Raw genomic sequence first — 13,178 nt, 5'->3', positions numbered from 1 at the left:
CTCGGCTTGAACTTCCCTGAATGCGGCGACATCGGTGTGGATGAAAAGTCAAAGTCAAAGTCTGCTTTATTGTCAATTTCTTCACGTCAAGACATACAAAGAGATCGAAATTGCGTTTCCTACTATCCCACGGTGACAAGACATATTACACATTCAAGTAAACAATACAAAAAGTAAAAATAAGGAGGCACATACAATGAATAAATAAGAGCAATGAATAAATAAGAGCAACTTGATGGAAATGGTGCAATTGTGCATACAGCAGACAGTCAGTATAATAGCGCTGCGACTGTTGTAACATGCTACTCTCCTTTCTTATATCTCAGATTTCTGCTCTCAAGACGCGGGCGTGAGGTGCTAGATGGTGAGGGTGGTTCTCGGACTTCCTCCCTGGGCCCCCTCTCTGAATACTGCCGGTGGGCTAGCTGGGTTTCCAGACTGTAGCTCTGCCGCTCTGGGTGATACAGGTCCGCCTCCTGGAGGTCAGCATCCCGCCTGTGATGGTCAGTATAGGGAGAGTGGGTGAAGTGAGGGGGGGGGGGGGGTCATCTCGGCCGCTGCCACCTGGTGAGAAGGCCACTCCTCTTCGTACCCATGCCTATCTGGTTGCCTGTGCCCTACGTAGCTAACTCGGTAGTCGTTGAGATGAGCTGGGGGGGCGTGTCTGACGCCTGGGTCTCGTCACACGGTCTTCCCACTCCATATCGTCCGAAGGTAAAGAGAGCATCCGGCTCGAAGGACCACAATGTTGGAGAGCCTGAGGACTGTATAGGGGGTTGGCTCGGATGTTTATGCGCTTTTCGCCCCCGGGTGTCGGTCAGAACACAGGAGGGAAGACGTGGTTTGGTTTTGATTGCTTTACTGGATCATAGGGGCATACAGGCAAATTGGCAAAGGCACACGTTTTGTCGTAAGGATGTGAGAGCAGGTGTGTGTAGTGTTCATGGGTGAGTCTTTGGGTGTGTGAATGTGATTCTTGTGTGTGTGATTATGGTATGAAGCGTGTGAAAGGTGTGTGGGATGTGTGTGGGGGGGCTGTGTTATGTGTGGGTGTGGCGGTGTGTGTGAGTGAGTGTGTGGTTCTGCAACAGACAGAAATACAGCAAGTTAATGCTCAAATTCTGACGTCACACAACACTAATAGAAGGCACACATCACATAACTAACTGCGCGTAACAGTTCCGCCATACTAAATAAACAAATGAAATACTCTGGACAACACACCAAATTGAGACAAGAAAACACACTTGCTGGCGACCGTTAGCCGCCGTGGAGCTGCGTAACGGCTACTCGTATGATGCGAGGACAACTTAAAGGAGCGCGCCGAAGCTACCAACCAAACGGCGCACACACGAAACAATCTGCGATCAGACAAACAGCACAACAGTAAACAGGAGTAACACTTAAATGTATAAACTCACTTTTTGGCAATTACGCACACGATCACAGCAACACGCTCAGTCGATACCAGCCACTCCCGCCGTCTGACTTACCACTGCGAGCGGACTGCAACAATCGCGATAAGCTGATGTAACTCACGCGAGACTTAAGGCGTGGTGACGTAACTTTCTAACTCAACATTCAACACAAAATATACATTGATTTTCAACATCAACATAGGAACCTTTCTAACAAGAACCAATACTTTCGGTACCAATTCGGTACCAACACGCAAAAAATACGTCGATACCTGCGTTTTATGGTCAGGAATATTGAATTTTTCACTCGAGCTCTGTCGATTCTTGCCGGAACTGAAGGGGGCAGTATACGCAGGCGAGCAGAACGAAGCAGCAGTCAGCGGCACTGAAGAAGAAGAAAACCTTCGGTCTTTCATAATGGCTTCAGCAAGTGGAAGTCCAACACGCCGGCTTGTTGAGAAGCCAGGTCGCTCAAAGAGTCGTGTGTGGAAATATTTTGCATTTGAGGCGGATCCACCCGGGCAATTATAGATTCGTCCGTTTACTATCACTGTTGTGCCACGTTACGTTATAAATACGTTGACCCGAATATGCCTACGTGCAGTCATTTCGGCATGAGTCAGCTGGGGCAATACGGTTACTAAACGTATTTAATGTCAAACACGTAGACAAAGTGCGCAGACAAAGGCTCAAATGTGCAAAATTACGTTTGGGCACGTTGAGGCTGTGTGCGCAAGCCTTCTTGGCTGTAGCAGATGGATTAGTGATTTTTAAAGTAAGTAAATTCTGTTTTGTTTTTTTATCCTGGTACCGAATTAGTATCGAAATCGTGGAAATTCACAGGTATTGGTACCGACTACTGAAATTCTGGTATCGTGACATCCCTAGTTCTAGCACGCATGAGGAAAAAGCGTTTCAGATTATGAACAAAGACATTTTAATGAATTATATCCAATCAAACAATGTCAGTCTGTCTTTTCTTTATGTTCTGTGCAGCCCATTAAGTCGAAGCACAGTTTTCTGATGTATGTTTCGTTTTTGGTTGATGAAATAAACGGGCAAAATCCACCTGCCCCCGTCCATTCTCTGCCACATGCCGTCAACTGAAGATGACGTCACAGTTGCCAGGTCTCAGGTCACAACCACAACCAATCATGGCTCAGTTTCAGAAGATTGATGAGCTGTTAAGGGGTGTTTTTAGTGAGGAATTAGCGCTGTAATAGCTAAAGGCTTAAAAAAAGTTGGTTTAGTTATAAAGGCAGGTCATGCTTGAAAACCTGACAATGAGGCTGAATTACAATTCTGCAAAGACAAGTTGGTCCAAATTCCTGTTAGATTTAGGAGCTGTAAACACTTTTTTCACAGGGCCTTTTTTATCCTCCCTGAATAATAAAAACCTTCATTCTAAAACTGTTATGTTTACTTGTCTTGGACTACTATATACATTTGTTTTGATGATTGGAAACATTTAGGTGTGACAAACATGCTAAGGAATGAATTAGGAAGGGGACAAACACATGCACACTATACAAAGGACACTTTATGTTCAGAGGTATTTTTATGTACACACAGTAATTACAATTTAGTTAATTTTTCTTTGTTATTTCCTTTTATATACAAATAGTTCCAGAGATGGCAGTAAAAAAGGAGAGAATTCCAGACACTGATACACAGCATTGTTTCCCCCCCATGCAAAATGCTTTGATCTGGTTGGGGGGTGCTTGGATGAAAATAACATTTCACAGGTGGTACATGACCGAACAAGACAGAGCCACTGAGTTAGTAAATCAGTGTATGAAGTAAAATTAGATATGAGACTACACAAAAGCAAAGCAAGTAAATTGTATTATCTAGTGAATTCGGCTCAGGAAAAACTTGCTTTTTTACCTCGAATGGTTGACTATGATGGCCTGGGCATTATTCTGGATATGGTAGTAGGAAGGTGGGGTATGGATTCTTTTTCACCGACCACACCCAAGCTTGATTGTGTTCAGACCTGTTCAAGATTTTTTTTAAATTAAACTCTGACAAATTGATGTATATTCACGTATCTTTTCCTCTCCCCACTCGCGTAAATTGCGCTACCGATATAAATTCCACCCAGAAACACACACCCGCCGTACTTTTGCATCGTGTGTCGCCTGAGTCAACTCTGGAACAGGCTGCACTACGCATGATGACGCGGTGAGCTGACATGTGATAGTGAAACGTACACGCGCGGGCGCGCATGCTATTCATCGTCCACCACAGCAGCCAGGTAAGGCTTGTCCAAAGATTTTAACCTGAATTAAATGTGTGTTATTCACAGTGATCGTACGGACGTATTTGTCATGCTGTCAACTGTAATTTGCAAGAGTTGTAAACGTATCGAATGATAACGTAAGGGTCCAGGGATAACGATTTCACAAACTAAGCACGCAGAGTTGACTTCCCTACGGGATTATGACTAAAAACAGATTGTGTCGTATACAATTTTTGGGAGCGTGACTGTCGTTCTTGTTTTTAAGAAATGTCACATGAACTCTAATTGCACTCCCGAGACCCGTGATAATGATAGCACAGTACAGTTGATGTTGAAAACAAGATCTGTCTATTGTTGCAGATCTTTTAGGTATAAGACTGTTTTCCCATTTTAAGCCATAACATTTGTAATTGATTCCCCCAGCGGCGATTCTAATGTCAGAGAATTATAGGTGAAGCGCTCTGAGCCAGGGAAGATCAACTTTATTGTCGTGAACAAATTGCGACTGTCTGCTTTTCCATAGTTGTTTTGAATTTTCGGCCATGTTTGATGTCACTTTGCAAAACTGTGTTCATACATTAAGGCTTGCTTGTTTAATTGCCCAAAATAAATACAATACAAATCTGCCAATATGCTGTGCATGTTGGGAATCAATTGGATCCATTTTCTGATTACCCAAGGTTCTGGTGGACAGAATTTATCTCTGCATGCTCTGTTTGTGCTCATAATAAGATGCTCCATTGTCCTCCTTCTGGTCAGCATTATCCACTTCCCATCCCGTTCCACCCTCAGTCTCGAAATTCAATTAGTCCTAATGTGGTGGATTGTTTCACTAAGGTGACTTATTTCATCACACTGCTGTTGCTTTCCTCCTGGAGACAGCCAACCTCTTGATCAAGGACATCTTCGGAATTTGTGGCATACCCTTCGACACTGGTTGTTGATCAGGGACCACAGTTAATTTCTCACGTCTGGAGGACATTCTGTAAGTCACTGAGAGCCTCTTGCAGCCTTTCTTCCCCAATCCAATGGCTAAAATAGAACTTGTGAATCAGGACATGGAAGCCGCTCTTCATCTTGTCTGCCACCAGTACCCTTCTTGTAATTTGGCCTTCCATGGGTGTAATAGACCCAAATGTGCTTGTCTGTTAGGCCAGACAGTGTCTATCCTCTCGATTACCTTTCAGCAAAGTAGCACTGCCATTTCCTTGCTTCACGTCCAACCGAAGAAGGGACAGATGAAGACCTAAGAATACTTAACATTGAATATACTTAGAATTTAGTTGCAAGTCCTTTGCTTGCAATAACTTCACCAAGCCTGTGACCGACTGACATCACCAAACCTTTCCATTATCCTTTGTGATGTTTTTTAAAAGCCTCTATTATTTCCTAGTCTTCTTTAGAAGGTTTAAAAAAATAATAATAATAATACATGCGCTAATGGGTCAAACTCTGGAGCCAGTAAAACATTCCACCTCTTTCCCTCTAAACTTTTTCTTCTTTGTGTTTTTGCTTTTGTCATCAAGTGTTACATCATCAATAAAAATTAATGATCTGATCCCAGGGCAAGCCATGCTTGACCAACTCACCAATTAACGTCAATGTGTTTTGCAGGTGAGATTTCATATTTGTGACGGCGGCTTCATAGCAGACTTTTGTACTGCCCACATTGCTCCACTCTATACTACAACAATGTTTTTTACATTGCTTGACATGTCCACCAGCCCAAGCTGTCGGAAACAAAGATGAAAAAGCTCTTGTACACATGTTCAGTGTTTACGTTGGTGCATTTATTTTGACGTTACAAACACAAGTGACATGTCATCTTCAGGTGGCTCCACATATTAAACGAAGAAGAGAGTAGGACAGCGTAGAAGAAGAGCCAGGCAATGAAGGCTGCGAAGCTCACGTTTTCATAGCCTTAACCCACAGCCCGTCTCCATAGAAACGAGGCCAGATTTGACAGCTTGTTGGACACCGGCGGTGTGGTCTTGTCACGCTGAAAATGACGTCACGTCGTTGCCATATTTTGCGTTAAAGGAAGCTCCCTATTAATTTGTATGGAGCTGCTCCACCTGTACAAATTCGCTACATATTATGATGCCATGGATGCGGAGCTTCCAGGGCTCTAAAGTACCCAGCCTTTGAACTAGCCTTGGAGGAAGCAGCCCGTGAATTTGGACACAGCGTCTATTTTTTTTAAACTTTTTATTGCTCTGGTACTTTGGATGATTGTGGGTGGTTGGTGGATGTCTCAACAAGGCTGTCATGTCAGCAAGAAGATGGCAGAGTAATGTTTTAATCTGGTGTAAAATTAAAATGACCATATCTGGGAAACCTTTACAAACTTTAAGACCAAGTGTGAAGTAAGTTCAGAAACTGCCAAATGCAATCTAGTAGTTGGGTCACCATTAAACTTACAATAAATAAAGCATAAAAAAAATAATTTCCATTTTGTATATTCGACAAAATAGTGTTTTTGAGGTTCTGGCGAGCGGCAAACCTGTTGACACTGTGACACAATTGAAAAAATAAAACAATGGCAGAGCTCAACAGAAAAAGTATACAAAGCCAGTAAATGTGAGCAATCAATGCATTGTCATACAGTGCCGAATAATATTTGTGTGTCACATTTTGCCGAATAACGCAATAACAGTGGCAAAGAACAGTGTACGGGGACAATCAACAATACAGGACAATGGCTGACTGGAGACTCGTTGTCTTGAAATGACGTCGTCTTCCAAGATTACCAGAACACAAGAATTTTCTGTTGTTAAACGTGTTGCTATGGTGCAAATTAAGAACCTGGGAGTGATTCGTTAAAAAATGAGAGAGAGAGGGAGAGAGAGAGGGAGAGAGAGAGGGAGAGAGAGAGAGAGAGAGAGAGAGAGAGAGAGAGAGAGAGAGAGAGAGAGAGAGAGAGAGAGAGAGAGAGAGAGAGAGAGAGAGAGAGAGAGAGAGAGAGAGGGAGAGAGAGAGAGAGAGAGAGAGAGAGAGAGAGAGAGAGAGAGAGAGAGAGAGAGAGAGGGAGAGGGAGAGGGAGAGGGAGAGGGAGAGGGAGAGGCCGCGCATTACTTTTCTTCTGTTGGCTGAGCAGAACTCAGTATTTTAATGAGTGTTGGTGTAGGCTACAGCGTCACATTTTGAATTACTACAATAGGTATAAAACATAAATGCATTTGTGTCAAGTGTTAATCCATGAAGTGTAGAATTAACTGAGAGGACCTTGGAAAACATTTTCTTTGGGGTTTAAATTATTTGAAGTAGCCACTGAATTAATATTTTAGTTTCAATTAATATTGACCTTGTTTAATAGCATGAGTCCATTAAATAATTAAATTAAAAGCAAAGTGAGGTGCAATCACAGCCTAGCAAAACATCCCTTACTTTTTTGACTAATGTTTTTACGTTTCATTTTAAGCTGTTTCCAAGTCCTTTCTTTCTCCTGTTGGATTGCACCTAAATGAAAATCTGATTTCATTACTACTTAAATTCATAACTATAGGCTATGCTACGATCTTATGGTTAGATGTTACATCAATGAAATAGTACAGTGGTGGCCAACCCGCGGCTCGCGAGCCGCATGCGGCTCTTTGCCGGGTTTCATGCGGCTCTTTGCCGGGTTTCATGCGGCTCTTTTACGTTCGCTTCGGGGGGGGGTAATGGGACGTCAAACGCTGCGCGTTCGCTTCGCTTCGGGGGTGTGTGTGTGTTAATGGTACGTCAAACGCTGCGTGTTCGCTTCGCTTCGGGGGGGTTGTGGCTCTTTGCGGTACACAGTAAAAAAATGTGGCTCTTAGTCTCTGACTGGTTGGCCACCCCTGAAATAGTACATTCAAACTTGCGCAACGGGCAGCAAATTCCTCCCAGGACTGCTACAGCCGTATGAGATTTGTAGCGAAAATTACGTTGGTACTCGCCGTAGACTTGCATAAGGACCTCCAACTCCATTGTGGTAAAATAAGGTGATCTGTTTTTCCTTAGTTGTCATGGTGATTCGTGGTATCGGGGCTTCATTGATGATGGCTTTTTAATACTCAGAGTCTCCCATCTCAGAGTTCAGGGATAGACTCAGAGTATGTTGAACCTGCTTTCTGGAATGCAGGAAACCTGCAAAACCATCCAGGAAACCTGCAGAATAGGTTTGAAGGCTACTGGTGAAAATGATGCAGAGAGTCTTTGAGCACTTTAAAGTGCAGTGGTATGGAAAAGTGGTCACCAACAGTAATGAGACTACAGTCAAACCTCTACATACGAATCTAATTCGTTCCGGGACGTATATTGAAATAGGTGTATGTTGGATCAAATATTCCCATATGAACACACTGTAATTCGTTTAATTCGTTCCACAGCCAAAAAACGACAACTTCTTAATGAATACTGCAGATAATTACACATAGCAACTCGAAAATGCAATTTCTGGAGAAATTGCGTGTGAAGGCGAAGACCATGAATGGGAATTTTAAAAAAATTTGCGGCAATTTCTTTTTTAATTTGGAACAAAACGAAAACTACAGGTTCAAGAGTAGAGATGCACCGATCCGACTTTTTCAGTTTCGATACCGATACCGATGCCGTGGCTTTGCGTATCGGTCGATACCCGATACCGATCCGATATTATGGTTGACTTAACAAGCTACATACCTCTACATGTGGAACAGAAAAGACTAAAGGCAATGGCATCAGGCATGACTACACAGTTCTTTCCTAAGACAAAATGTAACAAGATAAAGCAGATTAATGCAATGAACTATTTATTTGTAACAAAAATTGTGCAACAGCAGCAATAAAGTGTATCAGCATTTAAATTCAAGGAAATTAGGATACAAACTTCTTAAAAAAAATACAAATGTTGCAGCTGAAACTGCACTGGGCAAATATAGAAAGGGTGATCAAGCACACAGTAACCAAATATTAAAATAAATAGTAAACATGTAAACATTAGGTGCCGTTCCACACCACTCATGACCTGTTGATGCTCTAAATGCTCATTTAAGCAGCAATGAGAAGTGCTCCCTGAAAACAAGCTTTGCTTAGTCGAACACAAAAAAAAAACATTCATAATTATTTCTAAATACTGAAAGTGCAGAGTGGAATTAAAAATAAAATATAGCATCGGGACAAGAGAATAAACAAGTGACTTGGTCAAATACAATAATCAAGCAACGTAAACATGTCTCTACATAGTGCAATCGCACCATTCATGACCTGGTGCTCTGAAACTTGTGCAGTCTCACCCCCTCATTAATGCTCACTTAAGCAGCAATGACAAATTCTTTGTCAAGAAGACAAGCATTTCTGCTCTGTCTGCAGTCAGTCTGTTTCGCTTGTCATTCACAGTGTTGGAAACTGTGCTGAACAATCGCTCACTTTCCACACTGGTGCAGGGGGCACAGAGATACTTTTTGGCAGTAGCAGCAAGATCAGGTAGCCGATGTTTGTTGGCTTCCCAGTAATTGTATGGGCTGTCTGATGCAGTGATGGTTTTCTCAGCTAAATATTCATTCAGTTGAACTGCAGGGCTTGAGCTGCTTGCTGCACCTGCATCCTCACTCTCCTCCAGAATTTGCTCAAATGCTTCCATGAAACTGCTCTTGCTTGGAGCTGCTACTGCTTCTGCTGCAGTCTCCATCCGAGGGACCTTCTCTGGTCGCTGTGAAGCCTCCGCTGCTCCTGCTGTGCTGGTCAAGCCCCTGTCTTCAAGCTCCTTCAACAGTGCATCTTTTGCATGCTTGGTAGAGGTCTCACTTGTAAAGTATCTGAAACAGACATAGAACAGCTTAGGCTAAATATGAAAATATTGATCAAATTATAAACCCCATTGTTAACATATGTGATCTGACAGTGAAACTTGAGACAGATCAAAATAATATACAAATACTGTAATAACATAATTAGTGTATAAGAAAGCATTTTTTTAATGTTATACTCAAGTGCATGTCAAAGCATCTTCACATTCACATGTTAAACACTTTGCAACGTGACCCCAGTGACGGACAGTTTTTCTATGAGTGTACAGTTAATGGGAACGTTCAAATTAGCTCATGTGAATAAATAAACTCTGGTTAGATCGCTGACTAGCTTGAAAGCTAGTTTAGCAGTTTACTAACGTTGCATAGCAACCGCAGGCAGCCGGAAACTACTTTCTTGTAAATGACTTGTAATGTAGGCTAATTGTTATTAAATAAAACCGTTTTTTTTGGATTGTGTCTATAACTTTCATATTGCCATACTTGGTATCTGTTATATAAAAGAAATAGCTCACTTCAGACCGTGATATGTTGTGATTATATCACAGCTAATAGCTCACGGCCTGTTGAGTATGTCAGCTTAAAATATCTTACCTGTCCTTATATATTGGGTCCAACAAAGTGGCCAGGGCGTACAGAGGCTCATCTTCTACTGAGTCAAAACGTTGTTTGACAGCTTGGAGCAGGGTCTTTTTCATCGTTTTAATGCCAGCATCTGCCTCGTCTTCCTTGGTCAGGATGCGCTTGAGGACAGTGATGGCTGGAATGACATCAGCAGTGGAGGCGGTGGATGAGCTTATTTTCCTGGTCAGCTCTTCAAATGATTCCAAAACAGTGCTAGTTTTCTCCAGCAAGGCCCACTGGTTAGCAGTCAGTGTTGTGGGCAGATCATAATCCACAACATAGGCACCTACTGCGCGCTTCTGTTCCAGCAGACTCTGTATCATGAAGTAGGTGCTGTTCCATCTTGTTCTGACGTCTTGTTGTAAGCGTTTAGGTTGCATTTGCATCTGGAGTTGGACGTCATATAGCCGTGAATAAGCAAGTGGAGAATGTTTGAAATGTTTCACAATCTGTCGGCCGTTTGCAATCGCATCGCTCACACTTCGCTGAGACAGTAGCCCCTCGTTAACAACGAGCTGTAGTGTGTGAGCAAAACAGCCCAAGCTGCACACTCCCATCTTTTCCATGGCCTTTTTCATATTGCTGGCATTGTCCCTGAGAATGACATGCACTTTGTTGAGCGGAATATTCCACTTATCAAGCATTGCCTTAATGGCAGTCGAAATTGTGTCACCGTTGTGTGCTCCGGGGAGGTTTTTAGCTTGCAGCACGGCACTGCGAGGGGTGTGATTCCTGTCTAACCAGTGCACAGTTAAACTCAACATAGACATGGGGCACACCTCCGAGCTCCAGATATCAGTTGTGAAGCTCATGGCATCTACATCTCTTAATTCTTTTGACAAGTGTTCGCACACTTTCTCATACATTTCTGACAGTGCGGTCTCAGAAAAATACTTGCGCGATGGCAAATTGTACCGTGGCTCCAGGTGCTCAAGTAAACGTCGGAAGCCCTCGTTTTCAACAACACTCATCGGTTGTCCATCCAAAACCATGAATTCCAGCACTTTCTCAGTAATTCTCGTTGCTTTTGCGCTATTGCCTGGGAATTTCTCCCGTCTTTGCAGTGCATCTGCTAAAGTTAACTGCCTTGTAGGTCCACCTCCCGCTCCCTTTGATTTGCTCAACTGCTGGAACTCCTGGTGCTCCGATGCGTGGTGTTTCTGGAGATGCTTAATTAAATTGGTAGTACTATAACTGGCAGTACTACCACCACCCCTGGCAACATTAGCTTTGCAGATATTACAAACTGCCGTCGAGCTAGTTGGCGTGTTAAGTTTAAAGTACCTCCACACAGCTGACTCTTTCGTTCGCTCCATGTTTGCGTTTGTTTAGAAAACTCTCGTGGCATGCGGCACACGTGCTGCTGACGTATGACGTAGCCCGCGTCCCGCGGCACACGTGCTGCTGACGTATGACGTAGCCCGCGTCCCAATAGATTAAGGAAAGGATCGGCTCACAGATCGGCTGCATTTTCCGATACCCGATCCATCAATTTTGTTGATATCGGGGCCGATATCCGATCCAGATATCGGATCGGTGCATCTCTATTCAAGAGGTTCGGTTCACTTTGGAGTTCAAAAGTTGAAACGGGTTGAATCGGACAAAAATTGTAAAAGTTAGGGCAAATGTTATATTTAGGTCACTTCTTGTTGAAATAAGGTCAATTCCGGTTGATTTGCCGCACTTCCGGTTTAATTTAGTGCACTTCCGGTTTAGCTGAGGTAACTTCCGGTTTATTTAGGGTCACTTCCGGTTTTAAAAGGTCCCTTCCGGTTTAAAGAGGTCACTTCCGGTTTGATTTGGGTCACTTCCGGTTTGATTTGGTCACTTCCGGTTTGATTTGGGGCACTTCCGGTTCACTTCCTGTTAAAATTGGGGCACATCCGGTTCACTTCCTGTCATATTGGGTCACTTCCTGTTCATTTTGGGGCCCTTCCTGTTTGTTTTGGGGCACTTCCGGTTCACTTTGTGTTCATTTTGGGGCACTTCTGGGTCAATCCAAGATGGCCGCCACACTGTTGAACTGGGGGTGAAGGGGTGGGTGATTTTGGTAAGCATAGTGGAAGTGGGGGTGAAGGGGGTGAATATGGTAAGCATAAGGTGAACAAAGTGAATAAAGTTGGAATGGGTTGAAAAATGTAGAAATTAGAAGGGAAAAACCAAATTGTGGAGAATTTGCGTGAATTTCAAATTTGAAATTTTGGAATTTTTGGTAAATGGGAAGTTGTGGAATAGGTAGGCAAAAGATGAACAGTTGAAAGTTGGAATGGGTTGAATCGGTTGAAAAATGTAGAAATTAGAGTAGAAAAATGAAATTTTGAAGAATTTGGTTGAATTTCAAATTTGAAAATTTAGAATTTTTGGTAAGTGTGAAGTTGTGGAATAGGTAGGCAAAAGATGAACAGTTGAAATGGGTTGAATTGGTTGAAAAATGTAGAAATTTGTGTAGAAAAACAAGATTTTGGAGAATTTGGTTGAATTTCAAATTTGGAATTTTTGGTAAGTGGGAAGTTGTGTAATAGGTAGAAAAAAGATGAACAGTTGAAAGTTGGAATGGGTTGAATCGGTTGAAAAATGTAGAAATTGGAGTAGAAAAATGAAGTTTTGGAGAATTTGGTTGAATTTCAAATTTGAAAATTTGGAATTTTTTGTAAGTGGGAAGTTGTGGAATAGGTAGGCAAAAGATGAACAATTGAAAGTTGTAATGGGTTGAATTGGTTGAAAAATGTAGAAATTAGAGGTGAAAAACGAAATTTTGTGAAATTTTGTGGGAAATTTTAAACGTGAAAACGTGAAATTTTTGAATTTGGCAATTTTGGGAATGTCGAGAGTCTTTCCGAATGTGATTCGAATTTGCTGAATGATGTGAATTTCAAACTGGAACGACGTAATGGCGAAATGTTGAATGTGCCATTAAGAATGAATGGGGAGAAATTTGTCGTAAATTTGCGAATTTTGCGAAAAAGGAAAATTTTTGGAAAAATGGAAGCGCTCATCTCGTGAATATTTGGAACACGTCAAAAGTGGAATGGAGTGAATCGGTTGAATTATGTGGAAGAAGGACAGAAAAGTGAGGAGAATAAAATAGAATAATAATAATAATAATAATAGAGAATGGTGTAGAATAATATCTGTGTGAAGGCC

General features: G+C 42.3%; 2 protein-coding genes across 2 annotated transcripts in view; one reads left to right on the top strand and one right to left on the bottom strand.

The window, feature by feature from the left end:
• Nucleotides 1-2,750: 2,750 nt before the first annotated feature.
• Nucleotides 2,751-13,178, top strand: part of pip5kl1 (phosphatidylinositol-4-phosphate 5-kinase-like 1) — a 31,178-nt gene continuing 20,750 nt past the window's right edge. Inside the window, exon 1 of the mRNA XM_037265850.1 lies at nt 2,751-3,675. Coding sequence (XP_037121745.1) covers nt 3,646-3,675 — 30 coding nt within the window. The 5' untranslated portion in view covers nt 2,751-3,645. The remainder of the gene's footprint in view (nt 3,676-13,178) is intronic.
• Nucleotides 8,532-11,269, bottom strand: LOC119131428 (zinc finger BED domain-containing protein 4-like). The gene is made up of 3 exons (XM_037265904.1): nt 10,325-11,269; nt 10,005-10,170; nt 8,532-9,419 (listed from the first exon to the last, which is right to left on the bottom strand). Exons 1-3 carry the CDS (start codon nt 10,374-10,376, stop codon nt 8,912-8,914), a joined length of 726 nt encoding a protein of 241 aa, XP_037121799.1. The 5' UTR covers nt 10,377-11,269; the 3' UTR covers nt 8,532-8,911.

This window comes from Syngnathus acus, chromosome 12 (assembly GCF_901709675.1).
Source record: "Syngnathus acus chromosome 12, fSynAcu1.2, whole genome shotgun sequence".
NCBI lineage: Eukaryota > Metazoa > Chordata > Actinopteri > Syngnathiformes > Syngnathidae > Syngnathus > Syngnathus acus.
Note: the sequence above shows the minus strand (reverse complement) of the source record. Positions and strands in the feature narration are given on the sequence as shown.

What these genes read in the sequence shown, in the direction of transcription:
- LOC119131428 (XM_037265904.1), bottom strand. Translation starts at nt 10,376, where the DNA reads ATGGAACAGCACCTACTTCATGATACAGAGTCTGCTGGAACAGAAGCG. An exon ending in TGCTGGAACAGAAGCGCGCA is followed by an intron (nt 10,171 to 10,324) that starts GTAGGTGCCTAT and finishes ATGTCATTCCAG; the next exon opens with CCATCACTGTCCTCAAGCGC. An exon ending in GACCCAATATATAAGGACAG is followed by an intron (nt 9,420 to 10,004) that starts GTAAGATATTTT and finishes TGTCTGTTTCAG; the next exon opens with ATACTTTACAAGTGAGACCT.